This window comes from Asparagus officinalis, chromosome 3 (assembly GCF_001876935.1).
Source record: "Asparagus officinalis chromosome 3, Aspof.V1, whole genome shotgun sequence".
Classification (NCBI taxonomy): Eukaryota; Viridiplantae; Streptophyta; class Magnoliopsida; order Asparagales; family Asparagaceae; genus Asparagus; species Asparagus officinalis.
The window spans coordinates 65,889,204-65,914,192 of record NC_033796.1 but is presented as its reverse complement, the minus strand read 5'-3'; the positions used below and the strand labels follow the sequence as shown (position 1 = coordinate 65,914,192).

The 24,989-nt window shown below is 35.6% G+C and overlaps 1 protein-coding gene across 1 annotated transcript; it reads left to right on the top strand.

Annotated features, from left to right (window-relative positions):
• LOC109835230 lies at positions 22,755-24,089 on the top strand. The gene has a single exon (XM_020403215.1). The coding sequence runs from the start codon at positions 22,755-22,757 to the stop codon at positions 24,087-24,089; it is 1,335 nt and encodes a 444-aa protein (XP_020258804.1).

The following is a 24,989-nucleotide window of genomic DNA, read 5'->3' as shown; positions in this document are numbered from 1 at the left end:
CCGAACCACGTATATCCTTGTGTTTGGTTTGATTTGTCGTAATTGGCTTGGTTTGTGCAAGTGTTTGGCTTTCTTCTACTCGTGATCACAGGTTCGTTGTGAGTTCGTGCAAGGCTTCCGCAAAGGCGCGCGACAAGTGGTATCAGAGCCCAGATTCAGATCTAGGGTTTTGGATTAGGTGGAGGAAGATTCAGTTTGAAGCTTGGTTCTTGGAGTTCTAGGTTTTGGTGGAGTTAGGGTTTGAAGTTGCCGTTGGAGATCTCGCTTTCCTCGTGTGGTTAGGAGTTCTATTTGGAATCCAATCTAGGGTTCAGTTGGGTAATTTCTTATTCTTCTTAAAGTTTGGATCTTTCTCTACAATTTGGAAGTTGTGATTATGGGTGAAGTAATTGGTGAAAGCAGCAAGATGACAGGCACAGTTCAAGTGGGTTTTCAGAACACTAAGATTAGTGTTGTGAAATATGACGGCAAGATCAATTTTGGTTTGTGGATGAGCGACGTACAGGATGCGCTCAATGCTCAAAATCTGGAGGAGACCATCATGGTCGATGTGAGGCCACCTAAATATGAAGAGGCGATATGGGAAAAGATGAATCGAAATGCTTGCGGGGTGATCAGGTCCTGTTTGGAACAGGAGCTGAAATACGATGTGATTGGGGTGACGTCTGCGATGAAGATGTGGGAAATTCTCAACAATAAGTACCTTACGAAGAGTGTTGAGAACCGGTTGCACTTGCTGCGAAGGTTATTCAGATTCCAGATGTCCAGAGGTACCTCGCTTGCGGCTCATGTGAACAACTACACTAAGTTGTTGTCGGACTTGGCGAACGTGGATGAGAAGATCACAGATGAGTACAAGGCTATTATTCTTTTGGGCTCCTTACCGGATGAGGAGTATGATACCTTCGTGCTTACGTTGCTGAACGGGAGATCTTCTATCACTTATAGTGAAGTGACTAACGCATTGACGAACTATGATTTGAGGAGGAAGGATAAGGAGACTTCCCGCGCTAGTACTTCAGGAGAGGCCTTGTCGGCGAGAGGTAGAAGCTCATATCAGAAAGGTGGAAACAGAGGGAGGTCAAAGTCAAGAGGTCGTCACCAGCTTGGAAAGAATCAATGTGCATTCTGCAAGGAGCAGGGACATTGGAAAAGAGATTGCCCGAAAGTCAAAGAAAAGGAGAATAGCAAGAATAAGGGCCCGAAGGCCAATGAGGTGAATGTTGCGAAAGGCGATGATTCCGATGATTCGAGCTTTTCTCTTTTGATTACTCCGGAGGTGAACCATTTGGATGCATCGGAGTGGATGCTTGATTCTGGCGCTACTTATCATGTGACTCCTAGGCGAGATTGGTTCTCATCATTTGAGAGACTCGATGGGGGTGTTGTGGTCATGGGAAATGATCAATCCTGTGGCGTTCGTGGGATAGGTACTGTGAGGATTCGGATGCACGATGGAGTAGTCCGTGAGCTGAAGGAGGTGAGATTCGTTCCTCAACTTAAGAAGAATCTTATCTCAGTGGGGGCTTTGGAGGCGAAGGGATTCAGGGTGACCTTTGAGGATGCTGTAGCAAAGGTTACTAAGGGATCTTTGGTGGTGATGAAGGGAGTCCGAAATCATAATTTATATTATCTGAAGGGGAGCACCGAGATTGGCCAGGTTGCTTCGGCGATTTCAGAGGCGGACATGAGCAGACTTTGGCACTACAGGCTAGGGCATACAGGTGAAAAGTCACTGCAGGCATTGTGCAAGCAGGGGCTTTTGAAGGGAGCCAAGAGTGGTAAAGTAGAATTCTGTGAGCACTGTGTACTTGGCAAGAAGACGAAGGTGAAGTTCGGGACGGCCATTCATAGGACGAGGGGCATCTTGGACTACGTGCACACAGATGTTTGGGGTCCCACTAAGACGGCATCACTTGGTGGTCGACATTGGTTCGTCACGTTCGTTGATGACTATTCTAGGCGATGTTGGGTGTACACCATGAAGCATAAGAGTGAAGTCCTAGATTTGTTTGTGGAGTGGAAGAAGAGATTGGAACTGCAGACTGGGAGAAAGATCAAGACGTTGCGATCCGACAACGGCGGCGAGTATACCTCAGACCCCTTTCTGCAGCTATGTCGAGACGAGGGCATAGAGAGGCACTTCACAGTTAGTCATACACCGCAGCAGAATGGGGTGGCGGAGAGATTGAATCGGTCTTTGCTGGAGAAGATTCGATGTTTATTGGCGCATAGTGGTTTGGAGAAGATCTTTTGGGCTGAGGCACTTTCTTATGCGAGCCACCTCATTAACAGGCTGCCTTCATCTGCGATTGAGGGGAAGACCCCTATGGAGATGTGGTCGGGAGAGACAGCACATGACTATGACCAGCTTAAGGTATTTGGTTGCCCTGCATATTATCATGTTAGAACTGATAAGTTGGAACCTCGAGCTAGGAAGGCCATATTTGTAGGATTCAAGCGTGGTGTCAAGGGATACAAGCTTTGGGATCCAGTTGATAAGAAGATTGTGCTGAGTAGGGACGTCACATTCGATGAGGCTTCTATCTTGAAGCTTCCCAGCTCTCATCAGGTGGAGAGCAACCCGACAGAGGAGATTTCGCAGGTGGTGGAGATTGATGCAGCTCCACAGAGTCCAGATAGTGCAGTATCCATGAGAGTGCCGACTGAGGTGACGCCAGGCGAGCACGACGGTGATGCGGAGGATACGGGTACTCATGAGCAGGATCAGGGACCGACGGCTCAGGTTCAGGATTCTATTGCGGCACGGAGACAGAGGAGAGACATACGGGTGCCAGCACGGTATGCCGACACAGTTGCATATGCACTTCCGGTGGAGAGTATCGATGAGATGGTGCCTACTACATTCAGAGAGGCCGAGCAGAGTTCGGAGGCTGATTCGTGGCAGGTGGCTATGCAGGAGGAGATGGAGTCTCTTCACAAGAACGATACATGGGAGCTTGTAGAGCTTCCAAAGGGGCGGAAGGCGATTGGGTGCAAGTGGGTGTACACGAAGAAGGAGGGCATTGAGGGCACTCCAGTGAGGTTCAAGGCTAGGTTGGTTGCGAAGGGCTATGCACAGGAGGAAGGTATTGATTACAATGAGGTTTTCTCTCCGGTGGTGAAGCATTCGTCGATTCGGATTTTGCTAGCTTTGGTGGCACAGTATGGATTGGAGTTAGATCAGTTGGATGTGAAGACAGCATTTCTTCATGGTGATCTTGATGAAGAAATATATATGACTCAGCCATTGGGATTCCGAGCTGCAGGGAAAGATAAGTTGGTTTGCAGGCTAAAGAAATCGCTATACGGTTTGAAGCAGTCTCCTCGACAGTGGTATAGGCGATTTGATGGTTTTATGCTTGGTCATTCGTACACTCGGAGCCAGTTTGATCCTTGCGTGTATTTTCGCAAGTTGAGAGGAGGTGCGTACATTTATTTGTTGCTTTATGTCGATGACATGTTGGTTGCTTCTAGTTCCAGGTCAGCTATAGATGAGTTGAAAGTTCAGCTTTCGAATGAGTTTGAGATGAAGGACTTGGGCGAGGCGAAGCGCATTTTAGGGATGGAGATCGGCAGAGATAAGAAGAAGGGCAGGATTTGTTTGACACAGGTGGCTTATTTGAAGAAGGTTCTACAGCGATTCCATGTTAGCATGGATACGAAGCCAGTTTGTGTACCGTTGGGAGCCCATTTGAAGCTTTCAGCTGGCCTTTCACCGAAGTCAGTTGAAGACCGTGAGTTGATGACGAAGACTCCATATGCGAGCGCAGTTGGGAGCTTGATGTACGCGATGGTATGTACGAGGCCGGATTTGTCACAGGCGGTGAGCATGGTGTCGAGATACATGCACGATCCAGGAGTGGGTCATTGGGACGCCGTGAGATGGATTTTGAGGTACATTAGAGGTACGCTCAATGTTGGTTTGGTTTATGAGCGGGACACTACAGGTGGGCAGCTATGCATTGGCTATGTTGATTCGGATTATGCCGGGGATTTGGATAAGCGCCGGTCTACTACGGGGTATGTGTTCACTTTGACCCGTGCGCCGGTGTGTTGGAGATGCACCTTACAGTCGACGGTGGCTTTGTCTACGACGGAGGCAGAGTATATGGCAGTTACGGAGGCTGTGAAGGAGGCTATTTGGCTTCGAGGACTTTTGGAAGAACTTGGTATATCGCAGCGATCCGTCACTATTCATTGCGATAGCATGAGTGCTATATATTTGGCGAAGAATCAGGTTTTTCATGCGAGGACGAAGCACATTGACGTTCGTTATCACTTCGTTCGGGATGTTCTTGAAGATGGCGATGTGGAAATTGTGAAAGTCCACACGAAGGATAATCCGGCAGATATGCTCACTAAGGTGGTTCCGAGCAACAAGTTTGATCATTGTCGAAACTTGTTGCACATTCGTAATTGTTGAGGCCGTTGGCGGCCATTTGGATGAACTACGGGCGGCTTGATCCCTTGGGAGAGGGGGTACGTAGGCAACCACATTGGTGTAGCCGAGTTTGGAGAGACGACACATTGGTGCTCATGTTTGTGTCGGCTCATTGTTGGGAACACTTTGCCGAGGTGGAGAATTGTGAAAACGGCGAAGGAATTGTGAAAAACGTGAAGAATAACTCAAAACAGGCTCCACCACACCCTGGTGTGGTGTCTGCCATGGGTGTGGTAGAGTCTGTCCTGCACCACACCCTCTGCCACACCCACGGTGCAGGGTGTGGCAGAATCTGTCCTGCACCACTCCTGCACCACACCCTCTGCCACACCCATGGTGCAGGGTGTGGCAGACTCGTTTTTAGAATCCTTATTTGTTGAGGAATCCTCCTTTGTTTGGGATTGTGTTTTATTATAAATAGGACCACGTTTTTTAGGGTTTCTTAAGGAGAGAAAAGAAGAGATTTAGCATTGTTTTGAGCACTTTGAGAGGGAGATATTGTGAGGGAGTTGAGAGCTTTGGTTAGGGTTATATTTGAGTGATTTTGTGAGTTGTAACCCGTTGTATTTCTCCTCCATATAGTGAAATCTCCCCATCCTCTCCCCGTGGACGTAGGCAATTGCCGAACCACGTATATCCTTGTGTTTGGTTTGATTTGTCGTAATTGGCTTGGTTTGTGCAAGTGTTTGGCTTTCTTCTACTCGTGATCACAGGTTCGTTGTGAGTTCGTGCAAGGCTTCCGCAAAGGCGCGCGACAGTTATCAGCCTGCAGATTAAAGTAGATTTTTTAGGTTGGGATCTTGTCTCTTTTTTTAGGCATTAGCTAGATTTTCTAGAAGGGGCGAAAATCAATTCTTCTTTTTACTAGATGGTTGATTGTCTGAGTTCTTTGGATGATGCAGCTCTGGGTTCTTTCTCATGATGCATAGATGATGGATATTACATGATCAGTTAAATTGGCAATGGCGCTATCTTTTATTAAATACTTGGTGTTGAGCTTAATTTATAGTCTTGTCTTCATGTTTGAGTATGCAACTTTATCCCTCAAACTCAACAACTTCAGAGTTCTGGTATAATGAAAATCATCTTTCACATATTATCGAGCAATTTGAGTTCAAATCTTACCATGACATATCTAAAGCAGGTAAAAATAAAAAATAAAAAACATTATTGCCCGAGTCCATAAAAAATAAAAAACATTATTGCCCGAGTCCATTTTTTAACCCATAAATAGTGTGATCAATCTGAAAGGCGGATATGGTAGGGTATGTAAGTATCACTCTTAAGCCTTATTGCAACTTTCAAAGTTTTTCTGATAAAAAAAGCGAGTAGATTATTATTTTCAAACACAAGTATTTTGTCCGTGCTTACACGGGTGAGCCTTACATATAAAATAAGTAATATGGAGTGGGTAGCAGGAATTATACTCACATCATTAGCTTAGAAGGTCACAGGGATATGCTTTTTATATCTGATTTTTTTGGTCTCTACAGTTTTTTCTTTAAGCATATGCATATGTGTCTAAATTGAATCGAACAGATTTTTTTTTGAAATGTTGCTTCTTATTTTCTATTTTTTATATATGTTCTCCAGTTATTGATGGGACATAAAAGTATACATCTAGAGTTGCAAGTGCACACCCAATCAAGTTATAGTATAAAAAGTTATTGATCCCACGAGGAAGGTGTTTGTAGGAGAATATTAAAATCGGTTCTAATGTTGTGTGCGTGACAATTAGGAGTGATGAATGTGATTATGGAGAGATAGAGAGAGTGAGAGTGATTGTATGTAAATGAAAACAAACAAGATTGAGAGTGGAGAGATAAAGAGTGGATGTGATAAAGAGTGAATGTAAACAAAATTAACAAAAGGAAAGAAAGAATGATGAAGAAAATAAAATCAAGAAACAAATAAGAGAAAAATCAAGAATAAAGAGGAAAATAAAGAAAGTAAAAGATGGAGGATTCAATTAGAGATATGGGGATTCTAGAATTGAATCCACTAGCTAGTTTCATGCAATTTTTAGAGTTCCCACAAGTATTAATTCCACATCTTTAAAAAAAGGCAATTCCCTAGAGGGTTCTAGCCTTAAGGAGAATCAAAAAAATAATAAATAAAAATAAAAACTAATTCCAAGAGAGTTTTAGCCTCAAGGCGAATAGTGCAAGAAAATAAAATCAAAACTATAAAATAAATTGTAATTAAGAAGTAAATACAAGAATTTAAAACAAGAAAGTAAAGACATGAAGGTAAATCTACTCTATTAAGCATGAAAATAAATCTAAGGCAAGATGGTTCTAGCCTCTTGGCTATTTAAGCAAGAAAAGAAAGTAAGATAAATTTATTAACAAAGGGAAAATTTACATCCCATGAGGGCTCTACCCTCAAGGTGATAGCAAACCTTCATCTTGATTTTTATCTTCATCTCACCTTCATCTTCATAATCAAACAAAGAGAAGAAAAAAAAATATGAAGAGGTGAAAATATTTCTTATTAATTGCAACAAAAAGTTACAGTTTGAAATGTCTTCTCAATTAAGAGTAGCCTCCTCTCTAAAAGGAGTTTTTACAAAATATTTCACACATTAACCCCTCACTCTCTACCCCTATTTATAGCCTATAGCAATGAATGAGAGCCTTAGATTAAACTTAATTCCTAAGTTAATCAATTTTAGCCTTTAAATTGTAACTTCACATTTGGTATCAATACTGGTATCGATATAGGTATCGATACATCTATCGATGTCGGTATCGATACCGATATTGATACTAGTATCGATACTAGTATCAAAAATTTGACTTGACAGATGGCTTCGTCTCGTCGAGATAGGTGATTTTCATATATTATATGTTAAATTCTACCTTTCGGATTGGGAGATATCGTTATTTCCTTGCGGCCAACCATTTTGAATATGATTTCTTTTCATATTGGACTTTTATTTTCTCCGGCTTCTATAGGCTACTTGGCTTTATCCCAGACTTCAATAAAAGGTTACAAAATAAGGAAATTAGAGTCTTTTTGGCTTTTATTTATTATTTCTTCATTAACCTACAAATTAAGATAAAAATAATTATTAGTAGTATATTTATTCATATAAAATAGATAATAAGGGTATAAAAATGTAATAAAAATATGGTTATCAGTTATTATGAATATGAACATATAAATAACTTATACCAATGACTTATAGTATATATGGTTATTGAAAATTAGATAATCTTAGTTGAAGCTTTTTCTTCAAATAATTTAACACTTAAAAGAAATTTAAAAGAAAGGGGTGGATATCTTTTATTTTAAAATTTAAAATTTAAAATTAGATAGTTTAACCATTGGACTCTCTTTTATAGTATTTTTCTTTATTTATATTATTCTAAGATAAAAAGAGAAAAAGAAAATGTCAGCTTGCCGAGTAAGTGCTTGGATAGCTTTATTTAAAAAATTTAAAATCAAACTTAGATAGTTAACCATCAAACTTTCCCGTCATAATATCCCTCCTTTTTTATAATATATTAAAAAGGAAGATATTAAAAAAGTCAGCTCTACATTGTGATTACAACACCAAAATATCTTCCTTGATATAGAAATTGTGGAGATTTTGCTAGTCGGCAAGGTTATCTTACGCTTATGCTTTATCATATATATTTAAAGATATACTAGGAACTAAAGAGTACATTGAGTTAAACCTACCAACATAAAGCAATTAAATAAAATATCACTGTTAGATGAGATATAAGGTCTGTGTATATTAATTTAATATAAAATAACCTCACGCTTAAACTTCTAGCTCGTGATGTTTGCATTAGAATTTTAACTTAATTAGAAAAGTATGTATAATTTTAAAATATCCATAAAATAATCTTAGGAGTCCAAAATGTTATTCCTAAAGTAATCTTAAAACCCATTAGAATTTCATTCTAATTATTAGGAAATTTTTGATAAAGCGAGGAGAGTTTGAGATGATATTTCGGGTAATTTGTGTAAAAGGATTTGTTTGCTGTTTGCAAATCACAGAGCATATTTTTACAATAAGAAAGTTTTTTAATTTTATAGGTCTTTACATGTTATATGATTTTATAGTGTCTTGTGTTCTATTAATATTTCAAAGAGAGATATGAGTGAACCTATAATCCCTCTTTATAAAAATCAGTAAAAGAGAAAATATCAAATTAATAAATAACAAAAAAGTTACAAATTCATCAATAATATTTGGCTAAAAGACCAATTTTGTCCCTGTACGGGGCCTCATTCTCAACTTGGTCCCTCCAGTTTCTTTTTTGTCATCTTAGTCCTCGTACTACACTTTAGTTACGAAGTTAGTCCTTTTTTTAACATCTATCAGAATTTAAGTGTTAATTTTTTATTTATGACTATATTACCCTCAATTACATGATAATTGGAGGCCTTAGTATTTATTATTTAGAACTCCTCATTTGAACCCATTTAAAAGTAACCTAAGCTTGCTTAAAATTTTAAATTCTCTCCAATTTATAATATCAAGAAAACTCTTGTCTTTGTAATTTTTTATGATTTTGACTATGTTGAAATTATGCCTCAAAACCCTTTGATTGTTCGATTCAGCCATTGGTTCATTGATGGTCAAGAGGAGATCATCGATAGTCACTTTAATCATCAATGGGTTACAATAAAAAATCGGAGAATAATTGAAATAACATTTTGAATCATCGATGGACTACAGGGAATCATCGATGGACTACAGGAGATCATCCATGGTCATGTTTGACCATTGATGGTTACGACACTGATTGTAGTTTTTGATGGTTTAATCTCAGACATTCATTTTTCTTTTAATCTCCAACTCCTACCAAGTTTTGGATACCTCCTTTCTGATCTATTGTCATCTCCTATATATTAAACTAGAGAGAATTTAGATTAGGGTTTTTAGCAAGTGTTGAAGAATGGGAGTTTGTGGGTTTATGCTTTCTCTTTGTTTTGTACTTCTTTCTTTTTTGATAGTGAAGTTTCTCTGACGTCTCTACTGTAGACATAATCCAAATTGAGTAAACCGCATAAATCTCTATGTTTGCAATTGCTTGTCCTTTAGTCTCGTGCTTGTTCTTTGTGATTACTTCCACTTTATTGTGCACTTGTTCTAACACACTGCTATCAGAGCTTCAGTTGTGATTTGTTTTGTGCACAAATAAGATGTCTACAAAATACAAGATCGAGAAGTTCATTCGTAATGTCAAATTTGGTCTATGACAAGTGAAGATGCAGGCTATTCTTGTTCAGCAAGGATTACAAAAGGCTTTGTTGGAAAAAGATAAGATGCTAGTGTTGATGGCAGATGATGAAAAGTGGGAGATGGATGAAAATGCATTAAGTTCAATCAATTTGTGTTTGTCGAATGAGGTTCTTCTGGAAATCGTGCATGAGAAGATAGTAGCGGGCCTATGGCTCAAATTGGAATATCTTTATATGACAAAAACCCTCGCCAACCAAATGCACTTGAAACAAAAATTGTTTATACTTCACATGATAGAAGATACATCTATTAAATCACATCTTGATGAATTCAATTCTATTATTATGGATTTGAAGAATGCAGATGTAAAGGTAGAAGATGAAGACTAGTCTTTATTATTGTTATATTCGGTATTGCACCCTTACAAGCACTTTAGGAAAACTATGATATACGACAGAGATACTATCTTGATGGAAGATATGAAATCATCTTTATTCTCAAAAGGGTTGATGGATAAAGAGTTGACTGAATTCAGTGATGGTAAAGTCCAAGCCCTACATGTTCAAGGTAGAAACATGGAGCGTGATTTTAACAATAAAAACAAGTCAAGATCAAAGTCGAAGACTAAGAGCAAATTCTGTGACTATTGCAAGAAGAAAGGTCATGTCATGAACGAGTGTTAAAGGCTTCAGAATAAAGAAAAGAAAAAAAATCAGGTTAAAATAGACTCTGCGGAGGCTAGTATTGTCGAGGATGATTCTGATAGTTTTATTCTCTTGGCTACAAATTCGTGTAGATCCAAGGATGATTAAACCTTAGACTCTGATTGCCTATCACATGTGCTCCAATAGAAAATGGTTTTTTACCTACAAATCAGTTAAAGGTTGAGTTGTCCTTATGGGAAACGATTCTTATTATAAAGTGCTTGGTATTGATATAATTGAAGTTAGAATGTATGATGGTATTGTGAGGATATTATCAAATGTTCATCATGTTCCAGATTTGACGAAGAATCTCATCTCTCTTGGCACTCTTGGAACTAACGACTACAAGTATTCAGTTGAAGGTGAAGTTTTAACAGTTTTCAAAGGTGATCTAATTATCATGAAAACAAAAATATCAGGAAATCTCTACATCTTGCAAGGAAAGATAATTAGAGGTGCTGCTGCAGTTACTACATTATCATTGTCAGATACCGACACCACCAAGTTGTGGCATATGAGATTTAATCATATGAATGAGAGGGGCATGACTATACTTAGCAAGAGGGGACTTCTTTATGGTTAGATTACTATAAAGATGGATTTTTGTGAGCATTGTGTTCTTGGCAAGCAAAAGGGTGACAGTTTCAATATAGCTGTGTATAGAACCAAATGCACTTTGAATTACATCCATTTTAATTTGTGGGATCCCTTGTGTGTTCCTTCGAAGGGCGATGCTAGGTACATGTTGAGATTCATCGATGACTACTCAAGAAAATTTTGGATTTACATGTTAAAACGTGAGGATGTAATGTTCAAGCATTTTACATAGCGGAAGACATTTATTAAGAAGTAGATTAATAGAAAAATTAAGAGGCTTAGCACTGATAACATATTGGAATTTTTCTCAATGGAGTTTGATGAATTCTACAAGGATGAGGGTATAGTTAGACATCAGACCGTGTGACACACACCACAACAAAACAGCTTGCAGAATGGATGAATATGACTCTTCTTGGGAGAGCTTGTTGCATGATGTTGAATGCTGGTTTGTCAAAAGACTTTTGGGCTGAAGCACTATCCATGGAGTGTTATTTGGTGAATCACTCTTTATCCATATTCATTGGTTGTAAGACACTAGAAGAGGTTTGGTCTGTTCATTCTGCTAATTATTCTAATTTGAGAGTATTTGCTTGTCCTGCATATGCACATGTAGTTTGGGATAAATTAGAATCTAGATCTAAAAGAATATATTTTTGTTGGTTATGCCTCTAGGGTGAAGAGATATCAGTTGTGGTGCCTTCATCCTAAATCGCCTAAATTTATGATTGAGAAAAATATAATATTCCATGAGTTTTCTATGTTGCTTCCAAAAAAAGATATTGTTGTTGTTGTTCCTTCTGATGCATGTATTACACATAAGAGTACCGGAGAGAAGGTGGAGTTACAGACCGATTCTCAAAGTTTAACTCAACATCTAGTTATTGGTTTGCCTAAAAGTGATGAGGAAACATACATTATAGCAGAATATGATACTTATAATATTGCAAAAGGTAGAGGAAAGAGAGTGATAACGCCATCTCGGAGATGTGCAGATTCTACCATTGCATGTGAAAACAGTCAAGAGATAGGTAATGCAGGAGAACCAAGAAGTTTTTTAGACACTGCTTCATTACATGATTCTGCAAATTGGTTGAATATTATAAATGAGGAGATTGAATCTCTTCATAAAAATTAGACTTGGGATCTAGTAGTTCCTTCGAAAGGACAAAGAATCGTTTGTTGGCCTTCTTGTTTTGATGATGTTTAACAAATAATTTATCACTAATGTTGTTTGTCTAGTATTTGTGTTTTCCTATGTATTGTAGACAAACAACGTAGTTGGAGGATGGATGGAATAGAGCTTCAACGATCATATCCAAAGGAGGTTGGCGGAATGTCGGTGAAGCCTTGCAATTCAAAGTTAAAGATCAAGTTCAAGCTTCATCCGCGAGATTACCAAGTAGAGCTTATTGAAGACCAATCAAGCTTGGGTAATTTAGTTTAGGATTTATATTATGTGTGTTAGATACTCTAAGATCAATATAATATACACACACGTATTTGGTTTCTATGTATATATATAGTTATATATATATATGCATGGTTTTAGGTTTTCATGTTTTGGACATACTTGTAAAATACATGAGTTTTCACAAATAGAAATTCAATTTGAGAAATTCTTTTTCTAACATGTTTGTTTTCATGTTTATAAACATTTCGTAAAGTTTTATCAAGTTTGGAATTGATTTGTTATGTTTAATGGAATTTACAAAATCATATTTTTCGTTCGTGCATGTTCGTGCATGTTTTACAAAATAGATGAGTTTTCATAAATGAGAAGTGATATTCAAGAAATTCTTTCTTTGACATGTTTATATACATGTTTAAAAACTTTCCTCAAAATTTTACTATTTTTAGAGTTGATTTACTGTGCCCAATTGATTTTACAAAATCGTATATGTTAACAGTTTTTCAGAAACTGTAAATTTGTGTTCAAATATTTATTTCTCTCAGCTGGGAAACTATTTTTCAGAAATTCTTTCTCTTACATGTTATTCTACATGTCTAGAACATTCCCACAAAATTTCATAATTTTTGGAGTTCATTTACTATTTTAAATTGATTTTACAAAATAGCTGCGCACTGCTACAGTAACTCCGGTCGACCGGAAATGTCTCTGGACGTTTCTCAGCTTTGCATATGCCTCTCGGTCAACCGTACCGGTCGACCGAAGTACTGTAGTAACCACCGTTGCTACAGTAACGGCTAGTTCTGTTTTTTTGTTTATTTTAATGTTTTGGAGGTGTTTTTCTTGGTTTTTTGGACTTGTTTCATGAGCCTATATATACCCCATGCCCTCATACTTCTAAGGGTACTCAAGAAATATTTTAAATAAGTTTAAAGAGTTTTAAACAAGGGTTTAAGTTTGTTTAATGTTTGTTTATTGTTTGTAAAGAAGTTTTCACAAGTGGAGGAGATCATCTTCTTGTTTGGGCTCCAATCTCCATCTCTCCATCTTGTCATCTATTGGAGAAGTTTTCTAAACTCTATCTAGCTTTACATTTGCTTAGTTATTTGATTATCATTCTTTAAAGCTAGTTTTTATATTGAGTTTAGATTTGATTATATTATCTCATTGTTACACACACCCACTTGAGCTTATTGTATTTGCATACATAGTATATTAGGGTTGTGAGAGATTGTAACATTGAGTTGTGCTTAATTGTGTTCTCATCTATTGTAGAGAACAAATTTATATTTGTTACATTGTGATGATAGTGGAGATCTCCTCGAGGTGAGGAGCGGAGACGTAGGTCGTGGGGACCGAACTCCGTAATCATATTGTTTGTTTGTGATTGCATTGGCGCACTTACTTTTATGTTTATATCTTATATCGCCTTTGTATATTGTTTGTTGATTATATTGCCCATTATCTAGTTTAGATTGTTTACCCTTGAGCTTATATATCCTTGCACATACATTGCCTATATCTCTTTGTTAGGATATATCTTGTTGTTCATATTACTTATCCTAGCTCATATACATTGTTGTATTTCATACTTGCTAGGATAACTTATTAATTAATTTTAATTGGCATTAAATCGGATTAGATTAGCATAAGACCCTAATCACCCCCCCTCTAGGGTCTAACATCGTTGGCTGTAAGTGGGTCTTCAAGAAAAAGGTAGGCATTAAATGTGCTTCAGATGCAAGATATAAGGCTGACTAGTTGTAAAAGGTTACAGTCAGGTTGAAGGTATTGATTACAATGATATTTTCTCGCCTATTGTTAAGCACACCTCCATTTGTATTCTATTATCACTGGCTGTAGTACATGATTGGAGTTGGAGAAAATAGATGTCAAAATATCTTTCTTGCATGGTGAACTAGAAGAGTAGATTTTTATACAACAACCTTAGGATTTTGTAATTAAAGGAAAAGAAGATCATGTTCATTTGCTGAAGAAATCTCTATATGGCTTAAAACAATCTTTTTGTCAATGGTATAGGAAATTTGATTCTTTCATAATCAGTCGTGGGTTTAGTAGGAGCAAATATGACACTCGTGTTTACTTTGGAAGATTGTATGATAATTCTGTACTTATCTACTATCATATGTTGATAATATGTTGATCTCAGCTATAGATAAATCTGAGGTGAATAGGTTAAAGATTCTCCTTGGTGAAGAATTTGAGATGAAGGACCTAGGAGCTACAAAGAAAATTCTTAGTATAGAAAATTTTGGAGATAGGAAAGAAAAGAACTTGTGGTTGTCATAGAAAAACTACATTAAGAAAGTCCTTGCTCACTTCAATATGCATAATTCAAAAATGGTTACCACTCCTCTTGCAACTCATTTCAGGTTATCAGCATTATTATCACCTAGCATGGATGCAGTTCATGACTACATGTCTCAGATACATTATGTGAGTGTAGTTGGCAGCATCATGTATGTGATGGTTTGTACTCGACCGGATCTTTCACAAGCAGCCATTGTTGTTAGTAAGTATGTGACAAATCCCAAAAAAGAGCACTGACAAGCTGTAAAATGGATTCTTAGATACTTGAAGGAAACTTCAGGTGTTGTCTTTGTATTTGATGAAGATAGTGGCGCTGATTGCATTGCTACTGGATATATTGATTTAGATTTGCGGGTGATTTGGATAAGCGCAAATCAACTACAAGTTAATTTTTTACTCTTTCGGGAGATTCTATTTGCTGGAGGTCAATGCATTGTCTAATATAAAGGTAGAGTTCATGGTCACTATAGAAGCCGTGAAGGAAGCAATATGGTTGAGAGGCTTTCTTGGTGAATTGAGAGTTGAGCAGAAATTACTCTTGTTCATTGTGATAGCCAAAGTGCAATTCACTTGGCTAAGCATCCAGTCTTCAAATCAAAATCGAAGTATATTGAGGTTTGATATCACTTCATTAGAAAGATTGCCAATGAAGATAAAGTAGTATTGAAGTAGATTTCCATCGAAAATAATCTAACAAATATATTGACAAAGCCATTACAGGTAGCCAAGTTCAACCTTTGCTTAGACTTGCTTCATGTCAAAGAATATTAAGGCGTCGTAGGGTGCATTTGCAGAGGGGTTAGCAGTGCACTATTGAGAAAATTGAGAACTTATTCGAGTTGTTGAGTCAATGTGGAGATTTATTGAAATTATGCCTTAAACCCCTTTGATTGTTCAATTTAGGCAATGGATTACCGATGGTTAAGAGGAGATCATCGATGGTCACTTTGATCATCGATGGGTTTATAGTAAACAATCAGAGAAAAATAGAAACATGACTTTAAATCATCGATGAACTACAGGAAATTATCGATATACTGCTGGAGATTATTAATGGTCGTGTTTGATCATCGATGGTTACGACCCAATTGCTGTTTATAATGATTTAATCTCAGTCGTTTGTTTTTCTTTTGATCTCCAACTCCTACTAAGTTTTGGATACCACTTTCATGATCTATTATTGTCTCTTATATATTAAAATAGAGAGAATTTAGATTAGGGTTTTTAGTGAGGGTTGAAGAAGAAGAGTTTGAGGGTTTAGGCTTTTGCCTTGTTTTGTACTTCTTTCTCTTTTGATAGTGGAATTTTTCCAACACCTCTACTGTGGACATAACCTAAATTGGGTGAAGCACATAAATCTCTGTATTTGCAATTGCTTGTTCTTTATTCTCGTGCTTGTTCTTCACGATTATTTTAGCTTTATTGTGCACTTGTTCTAACAGACTAATTAATAAAAAAAATTATAATGGTTAACGATGCATGAAAATCATAAAATATTAAAATTTTATCAAAATAGCACATGATGTGATGATAACTTACTAAGAGCATATCTGTAACCACTGTACTTTTGAATGATAATTTCGCAGCCAATGTAAGAACTATAGGTTTTATCCGTCTATCGTTGTGAATTGAAGAAGGGTCTTTTTTTAACTCTTCGTTAAAAACTCTGTTAAATATAAGTTGAAAGACCGATAACACCCTACTCACTTAGAAAAACTGATATCATCATATCTTTAAAAAAAAACCACACGCCTTCTAAAAAAATATGTATTCATCATCTTGCTAGAAGACAAAAAAACATTAGTTTTTTAAAATGAGAGAACAAGGCCACTCTCCAAGTCAAATAGAACCTATCTTCAAATCGAAGTGAGGAATCCTAAATTGTTCAAGATGTCGGAAGCAGATGAGACAACTAAACGATCAATGGCACTTATGAACCTTGACAGGTATTTCATCAAAAACTTTAGCTTTTCCATTGACTATATGTTTGGGTTTATCATGATTCTCCAAAATTCTTTATTTGTTGTTCTGTTAGGGTTTATAACATTCATCCAAAATTTGATGAGCTGGAATTGAGATACTCTGGGAATCTTAGAGAACTATATGTAAGATTATTCATACTCCAGACTGTTCTTCATACACAAATTAAAGGTATTCCGATGGACTTGTTTAATTTTTCGCTTGACATCGGATTGAAAGTCGGATGCAAATTCTCATTGAGGAAATCAGATCTGAAACTGTAGTGTTGCTACGCTCCCGCGGGTATAGATACTTGTCTTAGCTTCGTTCTCTTTCTATGCTATACTATATAAGATAATTTTTTATTCTCAAATGTGCCTAGCTAATTACTACAATGCAGCATTGGCACCCAAATAGTTTATTCACGAGAACTTCCACTTTCATATTACGATAGCTACAATTTTCTATTTCTGATAACATGAGTAAATAAATAAAGAAGGGGATTAATAATGAAAGTTGCAAATTTTTTTGGTCTGTTAAGGGAGCTCAGAATAATATATTTTATTTAGATCCAAAAGTATTGGGGCTTTTGAGGGTAATATGTCATAAATAAAAAGTTAAACATCAAATTTTCACATATGATAAAAAAAGGACTAAGTTTATATCAAACAATGGGTACGGGGACTAAGTTGAGAAAAAATTAGTGTCGAGACCAATTTGAGACACTAGCATATAGGGACCAAATTGATCTTTTGGCCATAATATTTCAAGAGTAAGACTAATCCATCAAGTTTAATATTGTATGACTCATATATAGTTTTGAATATATGATTTTAGGATTAATTTAGAAAATCCCCCTCAACTATAGTGGATGTCTCAAAAAAATCCCCTCAACTATTTCAGTTTCAGAAACTCCCCTCAAATTTGAGCATACTATAGATAACATATTCAACTATGAAAATTAGGAATCCCCCTCAACTATGAGGTGTCTTACATTACCTCCCCTAATCTTTCACATTTTCCTCATCAAACTCCCTTGATGTCATTTTAAAATATAAAATTACTAAAACACCCTTCTAAAAATCAACTCATTCAGCTATAAAGAAAACCCCAATCATGGAGAAATAATATTGATCGATTTACAATGTTTTTCCTTTTTCTTCTCTCCTTCTCTTGTCCTAAAAATTCATCATATGTTTTTCTTTTATTATTACGACTGAGGAGGTATTTGATTTTTCTCAGTCACATATTTGTCATGTAACATGCTAGACCTAATGATGTTAGCTTTAATGGCTTAAAGTGAGAAGGGTTCGTTGAGTTTTCTCGAATTTTCAAACTTGAGGGGGTAATCTACAATAAGCTCAAGCTTGAGGAGGATTTCTCAAATTAACAAAGTTTTTTTTTTTTTGGTGTCATTTTTTTTGGGGGTTAAGTGAGAAAAGTTTAGAGGGGTTATCTCAAATTTTAATAGTTGAGCAGGTTATGTACAATATGCTCAAACTTGAGGATTGTTTTCTAAAGTTAAAATAGTTGAGGGGTTTTTCTAAGATACCGCCATAGATGAGGGGATTTTCTAAGACACCCCCATAGATGATCGGATTTTCTAAAATTAACCCATGACTATCTCTAGAAAGGTTCTCTACATGAGTTTTTCTTTAATTTCTATTTTTAAATATATGATTATGATATTTTTTAACTACGGATAGTTATAGCTTGATAAGAACTACAAAATAATTTATTATTAGAATTTTCTAATTATAAGTAGTTCTAATTTGATAAGGATTTTTAGGTGATATAATATTGGTGTCAATTTGTCAGTTTCTGATAGATAGAATGACACATAGGTAATTATGATATGGAACATGTCAAATTTTTTATGTCTTTACAATATGACACATGTTAATTTTGTATGTCTTTAGAAGTACCACCAATTTCTATACACACACACACACATACACACATACATACATACATACATACATACATACTAGTTCTTGTGCACGTGCAATGCATGTGGTTAAATATCAAACTTTTTTATTTTTTTTATTTTTTTTCTTACTCTAAAATAAGTCAAATTCATTTTGAGCTAAAATCTATAAACATGGATTATTACATTTGCCATAAATTTTATTTAAATATTTTTTAAAAAGATTTATGAAATAGATTTGTGTGTAAAACTAGGATCAATATACTTTTATATATTTACATACACAACATTTATTTTTTAAATTATATCAAACTTCATGTAACATATTTGTTTATCGGATTAAATCATCGATCTTCAATTTGTTTATCTTAGTCATTAAATGTAGTACTAAGTTTATAGAAAATACATAATATATTATTGATGTGTTAATAAAAATTTAACCAAATACTTAATATTAAGATGGTTTGTATAAGTTTAGCACAGAGCACATACTTTTCACAAGACTACAAGACATCTTAATTATTGATAGCCTTAAAATAAAAAAATAAATACTAAAGATTAATGATGACTCTAGTATAATTTTATTTAACAAAATCATTCACATAAGCATATTAAAATTTTTGCATGAAAATCCCTTCTAAAGATTCGTAATTTTACTCAAAAAATTAAGTTTTACTATAAAATATTCAAAAAATATATTATCTTTTATTCCTCCTTTTTCATATCTAGTTGAGCTGATATCAATCATTCTCCACCTTTATCTTTTTCTTGGGTAATTTTACAGTAGTATCTTTATCGTCTACATCAATTATGATATCATGTTAGTATATAATAGAGAGAAAAAGACAAGGCAAGAGTCTAGAAGTATATTAGAATATACTTGGATCAATCAAATTACATTATTATTCATAACTAATATGCATCACAGATAAAATGTGTTGACAATCTTAAACTATAAAACAGACTGTATGGGATCTCTAACATAACTTTTTAATGCAAGAAACCCTCAAGATTAATTTTAAAAGTCTCTTGGAGTTAGGAATAAATAACTAACAAGTTTGCAGTGAAAGCTAGGGGAACGTAGTACATTCTTAAGAATTATTAATCTTTGCTTAATTTGATTATAATGACAGGATCTCATTATTAACTAACAACAAGGTGTAGTACGTTATTTTTTTTTATTTTGTATTAAAGGTAGGCAGAGGACCCAAGTGAGTCCTTATCACAATAAATGCTATACAATTTAAGTACAAAGGAAAAAAGAGAGTTGATCGATGGTGTAGTTTTTGAGCGAGAAACTCTAACAGCTTAATTTGGACATGTGGATGTATTATAGATGGAGATGGAGAATGGTGGTCTTGAAAATAGTGGGTGTGGGGTGGGGGTGGTAATTAATATGGTTTTTGTTTGTGTGGTTTTCTTTAGTCATTTTCAAGATATTTGTGGTCCTGTCGATATATATAGTTATAGTATTGCTGCTCTCTTTTGATTTTGTGAAAGAGTTTGGGTGTAAAAAATTTTAAATTATCTAATCGGTAAAAGTAGGATCATATAAGTTAAGCTTATACACAAAATTTATTTTAACCGACGTATATATAAAAGTATTACAATTGGCATTAAAATCTAAGATACGTGTGAGATTCTCTTTAATTTTTATACAAATAGTATATTTTTAAATAATAATAGTATAATTAAACTTTGTGATGTGAAAAAAAATCAAATATACAATATAATTAATTACTTTAAAAAAGATCAAATTTATATAAACCTATTAAAAGAGATAAAAGTGCTATGAAAATTGTTATAATTTTTGATCTGGAAAAAAATCAAACATACAATATAATTAATTACTTTAAAATAATCTAATCTAATCTAACAATAAGAAAATAGATAAATCTGCTATGAAAATTATTGCTATTTCTTAATATGAAAAAAGATTAAATATACAATATAATTAATTGCTTTAAGATAATATAATCTAATCTAATAAGAAGAAAATAAAAAAAAGCACATACCCATAGAAGGAGATGAAAGTGCTATGTAAATTATTATAATTTCTTGGCTTATATATATTTTTATGTGATGTTGCCTGTGAGAGGATAACAATTATAAATAAAGTTTTATTTAAATAATAATAGTATAATTAAAATTTAAAAGTAATTATACAATACCGTGAATTATTTAACTTTTAGTCGTTGAGAGATCGTCACGTTATGTCCTCAGATCGTAAATGTTTGTTTTAATTTTCCCTTTTTATAATTTTAAGAATGACTTTAGTCTCTTTAATTTATTTGGTGGAATTTGCAAATATCATGTTCATATTATGTACATTTGTAGGTCTGTTGTTCCTAGGTTTGACCTTTATGATAAATATTAATTGTCTCGTTAACTTTTTTTTGCATATGTGCCCTTCAACTGCATTTGTAAATTTGGAATTTTATAATTTCATTCAGGTTTACATTTTAATTTAAACTATTTCCTTATCTTCAAACTATGTACATCCAATATGAATTCATTAATTTATCAACTTACTCTATGGATTAGTATTTGAATTTTAAGGGTATTTTTGTCTACTGAAATATTTTTTCAAACTCGTGCTTTTAAAAGGAGTGTGATATATATATATATATATATATATATATATATATATAATGTCCTATGTCAAGGAGGGATTTCCCTCCTGACACATATGTGGCACAATCCTCACCAACTCATATTATATTTATATATTATGAGATTAATTGGTGATCCTTGTTAAAGGAGCGGGATTTCCCTCATTAACACCCATTTATTATATATATATATATATATATATATATATATATATATATTATATATATATATATATATATATATATATATATATATATATATATATATGAGAATTTTTAATAGAGACCTTTTTTCAATTTTATTGGGTAAAATCAACCCTGTGAGAAAAAAATTTAGCAAAAACCGACTGAAAAGGGTCGGTTTGCAACCGACTGAAAAGGGTCGGTTTTGCAACCAACTCTATTATCGAGCTGCACGCGGACTACTAGTCTTGTGCAGTTCGCCCTACCCCCGTGACCATCTCCTTTCTTTCATTCGCTCTTTCGTGACCACCCCTCGTAACTCATCGTGACCACCCTCCCCCACAAAAAAACCTAGCCCTCGTCCCTCGCCCTACCCAGCCCGCTGACCCCGTCGACCCCGCCATTTGTGGTCACCGCCGACACCCGTCGACCCCCGTAGACACTCTTGTGACGAGCCCCCCCCCCCCAAAAAAAACCCATTTCCCTACCTCGCCTACCCCACTGCCTAACCTGCTACCCTCCTAGCCCGTCGACCTCGTTGAGCCGCCAACCCTATCGTCGCCGACCCCATCGACCCCCACCGACCCCACATCCTCAGGTGTGATTTTTTTTAATTTTGCAGTTAATTTTTGAGTGGGATATTCATCAAATTTTGCTAGAATTTGGTGAATAATGTGATTTGGGAGTTAGGGTTTAGCAATTATTTACATATGAAAGCGTTTAGCAATTATTTTTGAGAGAGATATTCATCAAATTTTGCTAGAATTGGGTGAATAATGTTTTGGCTGTTAATTTTGCTGTTAATTTTGTTAGAATTGGGTAGGATTAGTTTTTTTTTATGCAATAGGATGAATAATGTGATTTGGGAGTTAGGGTTTAGCAATTATTTATATATGATGAATAATAATTAGGGTTTAACCATTATTTATGATTGATTAAGGTAATAAATTTGATGAATAATATTTTCAGTTATTAATAGATTATTTGCATATGATGGACTGTTGATTTTCAGTTTCAATGACGAACTCCATACCCATTATTTGTTTCTTCAATGGGAGCCTCGGCGTCGGAGTGAATAATTTGCCTATGTATGATGGAGGTTCTAGGAAAATATTCATGCTATCTAAGTCGTGTAATTTTGATGGAATGACTAAGGAAATACACAGAGTTACTAAAATTAAGAAAAAAGAATATGCAATTAGGGTGTTCTTCAACTGTCCAATAAATGAGAGTAGAACTATTACCATGGAGATTACCGATGATGAGGAATTGAATGACATGAAATAAGTAGTCGAGAAGCAAGCGTCAATTGAGTTGTTTATTGAGAAGTATCCGATTCAGGAATTTGCCCAAGTTTCACAACCTCAAGGACAGTTTTCTCAGATGCTTGACTTAGACAACGAGTCGAGTGGTTTTATGACATCTCCAAGTCAAGAGCCGTGGTTTCAACCACAACATTTAAGTGGGTATTCTATCGATGGGACATCAACTAATATATTTAACGACGCTTCAGGTCATGTTACGGGTTACCCACCAGTCAGAGAAATTATAGAAGATGAAACAGATGATGATTCAGATCATATTGAAGAAGATGGCGTGAAAATTGATAGCATGCATGTGGTAGCTGGAATCGATGATGATGCCCGTTTGATGGAGCAATTTAATGTTAACAATGATTATGTGGAAGCTGAAGATCCGTTGCCCGACGAGTTTCATAATGAGTATTGGATAAATACTTCTCAAGCTGGATTTGTTGATGTTGGTCCAAATTTACAACGACCTGAGGACTTTACTTTTAAAAAAGGGGATCTATTCGAGAGCAAGGAGGCACTGATCTTTGCAAACCAAAAATGGTCCATCCAGAACCAGGTTAAATTCAAGTCGGTAAAAACTAATGCAACAAACTACAATGTGAAATGCTTCTTTAACGAGAAGATTGAAGTAGAGAACGCAAATGAGAAAGATGAGAAAAATAGAAAATGTCCTTGGTTGCTAAATGTCGCCGTGAGAAAATCATCAAATGGGCAATTTGTAATATCTAGATATTACAGACTTCATACATGTTGCAACCCGTCGGTGGATGTCGATGATTATTCTGCATCTTCTTCTTATATATGTAAGCTAATTATGCCTAAAGTTACAGCTGAACTTGATATGAATGCAGGTCAGATATTTCAGAGGGTATATGACAGGCGGGGGATTAAGATATCTAAATATAAAGCATATGATGCAAGGAGGAAAGCGTTGTCTAAAATTTTTAGAGATTGGAAAAAATTATATGAATTACTTCCACAATATCTTGAAGCTATCAAGCGAAATAATCCAGATACTGAATACATAATATTATCCGAAGAGATTGCACCGGGTATGAAGAGGTTCACTCGAGTGTTTTGGGCATTTGGTCCTACTATTAAGGGCTTCACTTTTTGTCATCCGCTATTGAGCATTGATGGTACACATTTATATGGAAAGTATAAATGCGTGCTTCTTGTAGCGACCGGTGTAGATGCAAATGGCGGGTTATTTTCTCTAGCATTTGCAATCTTGAAGGTGGAGGATACGTCTAGTTGGATGTGGTTTTTTGAACTTATATACAAGTGGATTCCAAGTGTCCTTGCGCGAAGAATAATTACTTTTATCTCGGATAGGATGAAAGGAATTATAAGGGCGTTACATGAGGGTTTTAGTGCCAAGAATAATTACTTTTATCTCGGATAGGATGAAAGGAATTATAAGGGCGTTACATGAGGGTTTTAGTGCACCACATCACCATCGATATGTTACATGAGGGTTTTAGTGCACCACATCACCATCGATATTGTTTAAGGCATATAAGAGATAATTTCAAGGAAAAAAAACACGGTGAGATTCATTTGCAAAATCTTTTGTGGCAAGTCGGGTGTGCAACCGACACATTAGTGTATGAACATTGCAAGGAGAAAATCAAGTCTTTGTTATTAGATGCACATAATTAGATTGAAAATAACTTGAAGCCTCAATTCGAGCATCGGTGGGCACTATGTAAGGATGAGGGTGTGCGGTTTTGCATGATGACGACTAATTGCTCCGAGAGCTTTAATGTCGTTCTTAAAGGAGCACGAGCTATGCCAATACAAACTTTGGTTGCGAGAACATTCTATAGACTAAACACATACTTCAACAAAAGGCGTGGTGATGGCATAGACTGGACAACACGTTACACACCAAAAAATGAGAGTATTTTGCATAGAAGAATTGAGGCAGCAAGATCATGTCAAATTACTATATTCAATAACAACGAATGGTATGTACATGATTATGACGATATCTACACCGTTAAACTATTTGATGTTGATTGCACTTGCACATGTAACATACCACAACTCCAAAAAATACCATGTGCACATGTGCTTGCGGCTTCTTCCAATCAGCCGGGAGGTGCTAGAATTCCCTATAATCGGTATTGCTCGCCTTGGTATTCAACAGCTCACTATCGAAAGATATATAGTGAGAGTTTTCATCCACCTGATGATAGTCGGTATTGGCCTGAATATAATGGACCATGTATAATTCCACCTCAGTACCAAAGACAAGCAGGTCGACCATGATCTGTGCGAATTAGGGGAACCATGGATCAAG

Bases quoted from the DNA above. Each gene is read 5' to 3' on its own strand.
- LOC109835230 (XM_020403215.1), top strand. From the start codon at position 22,755: ATGCTTGACTTAGACAACGAGTCGAGTGGTTTTATGACATCTCCAAGT.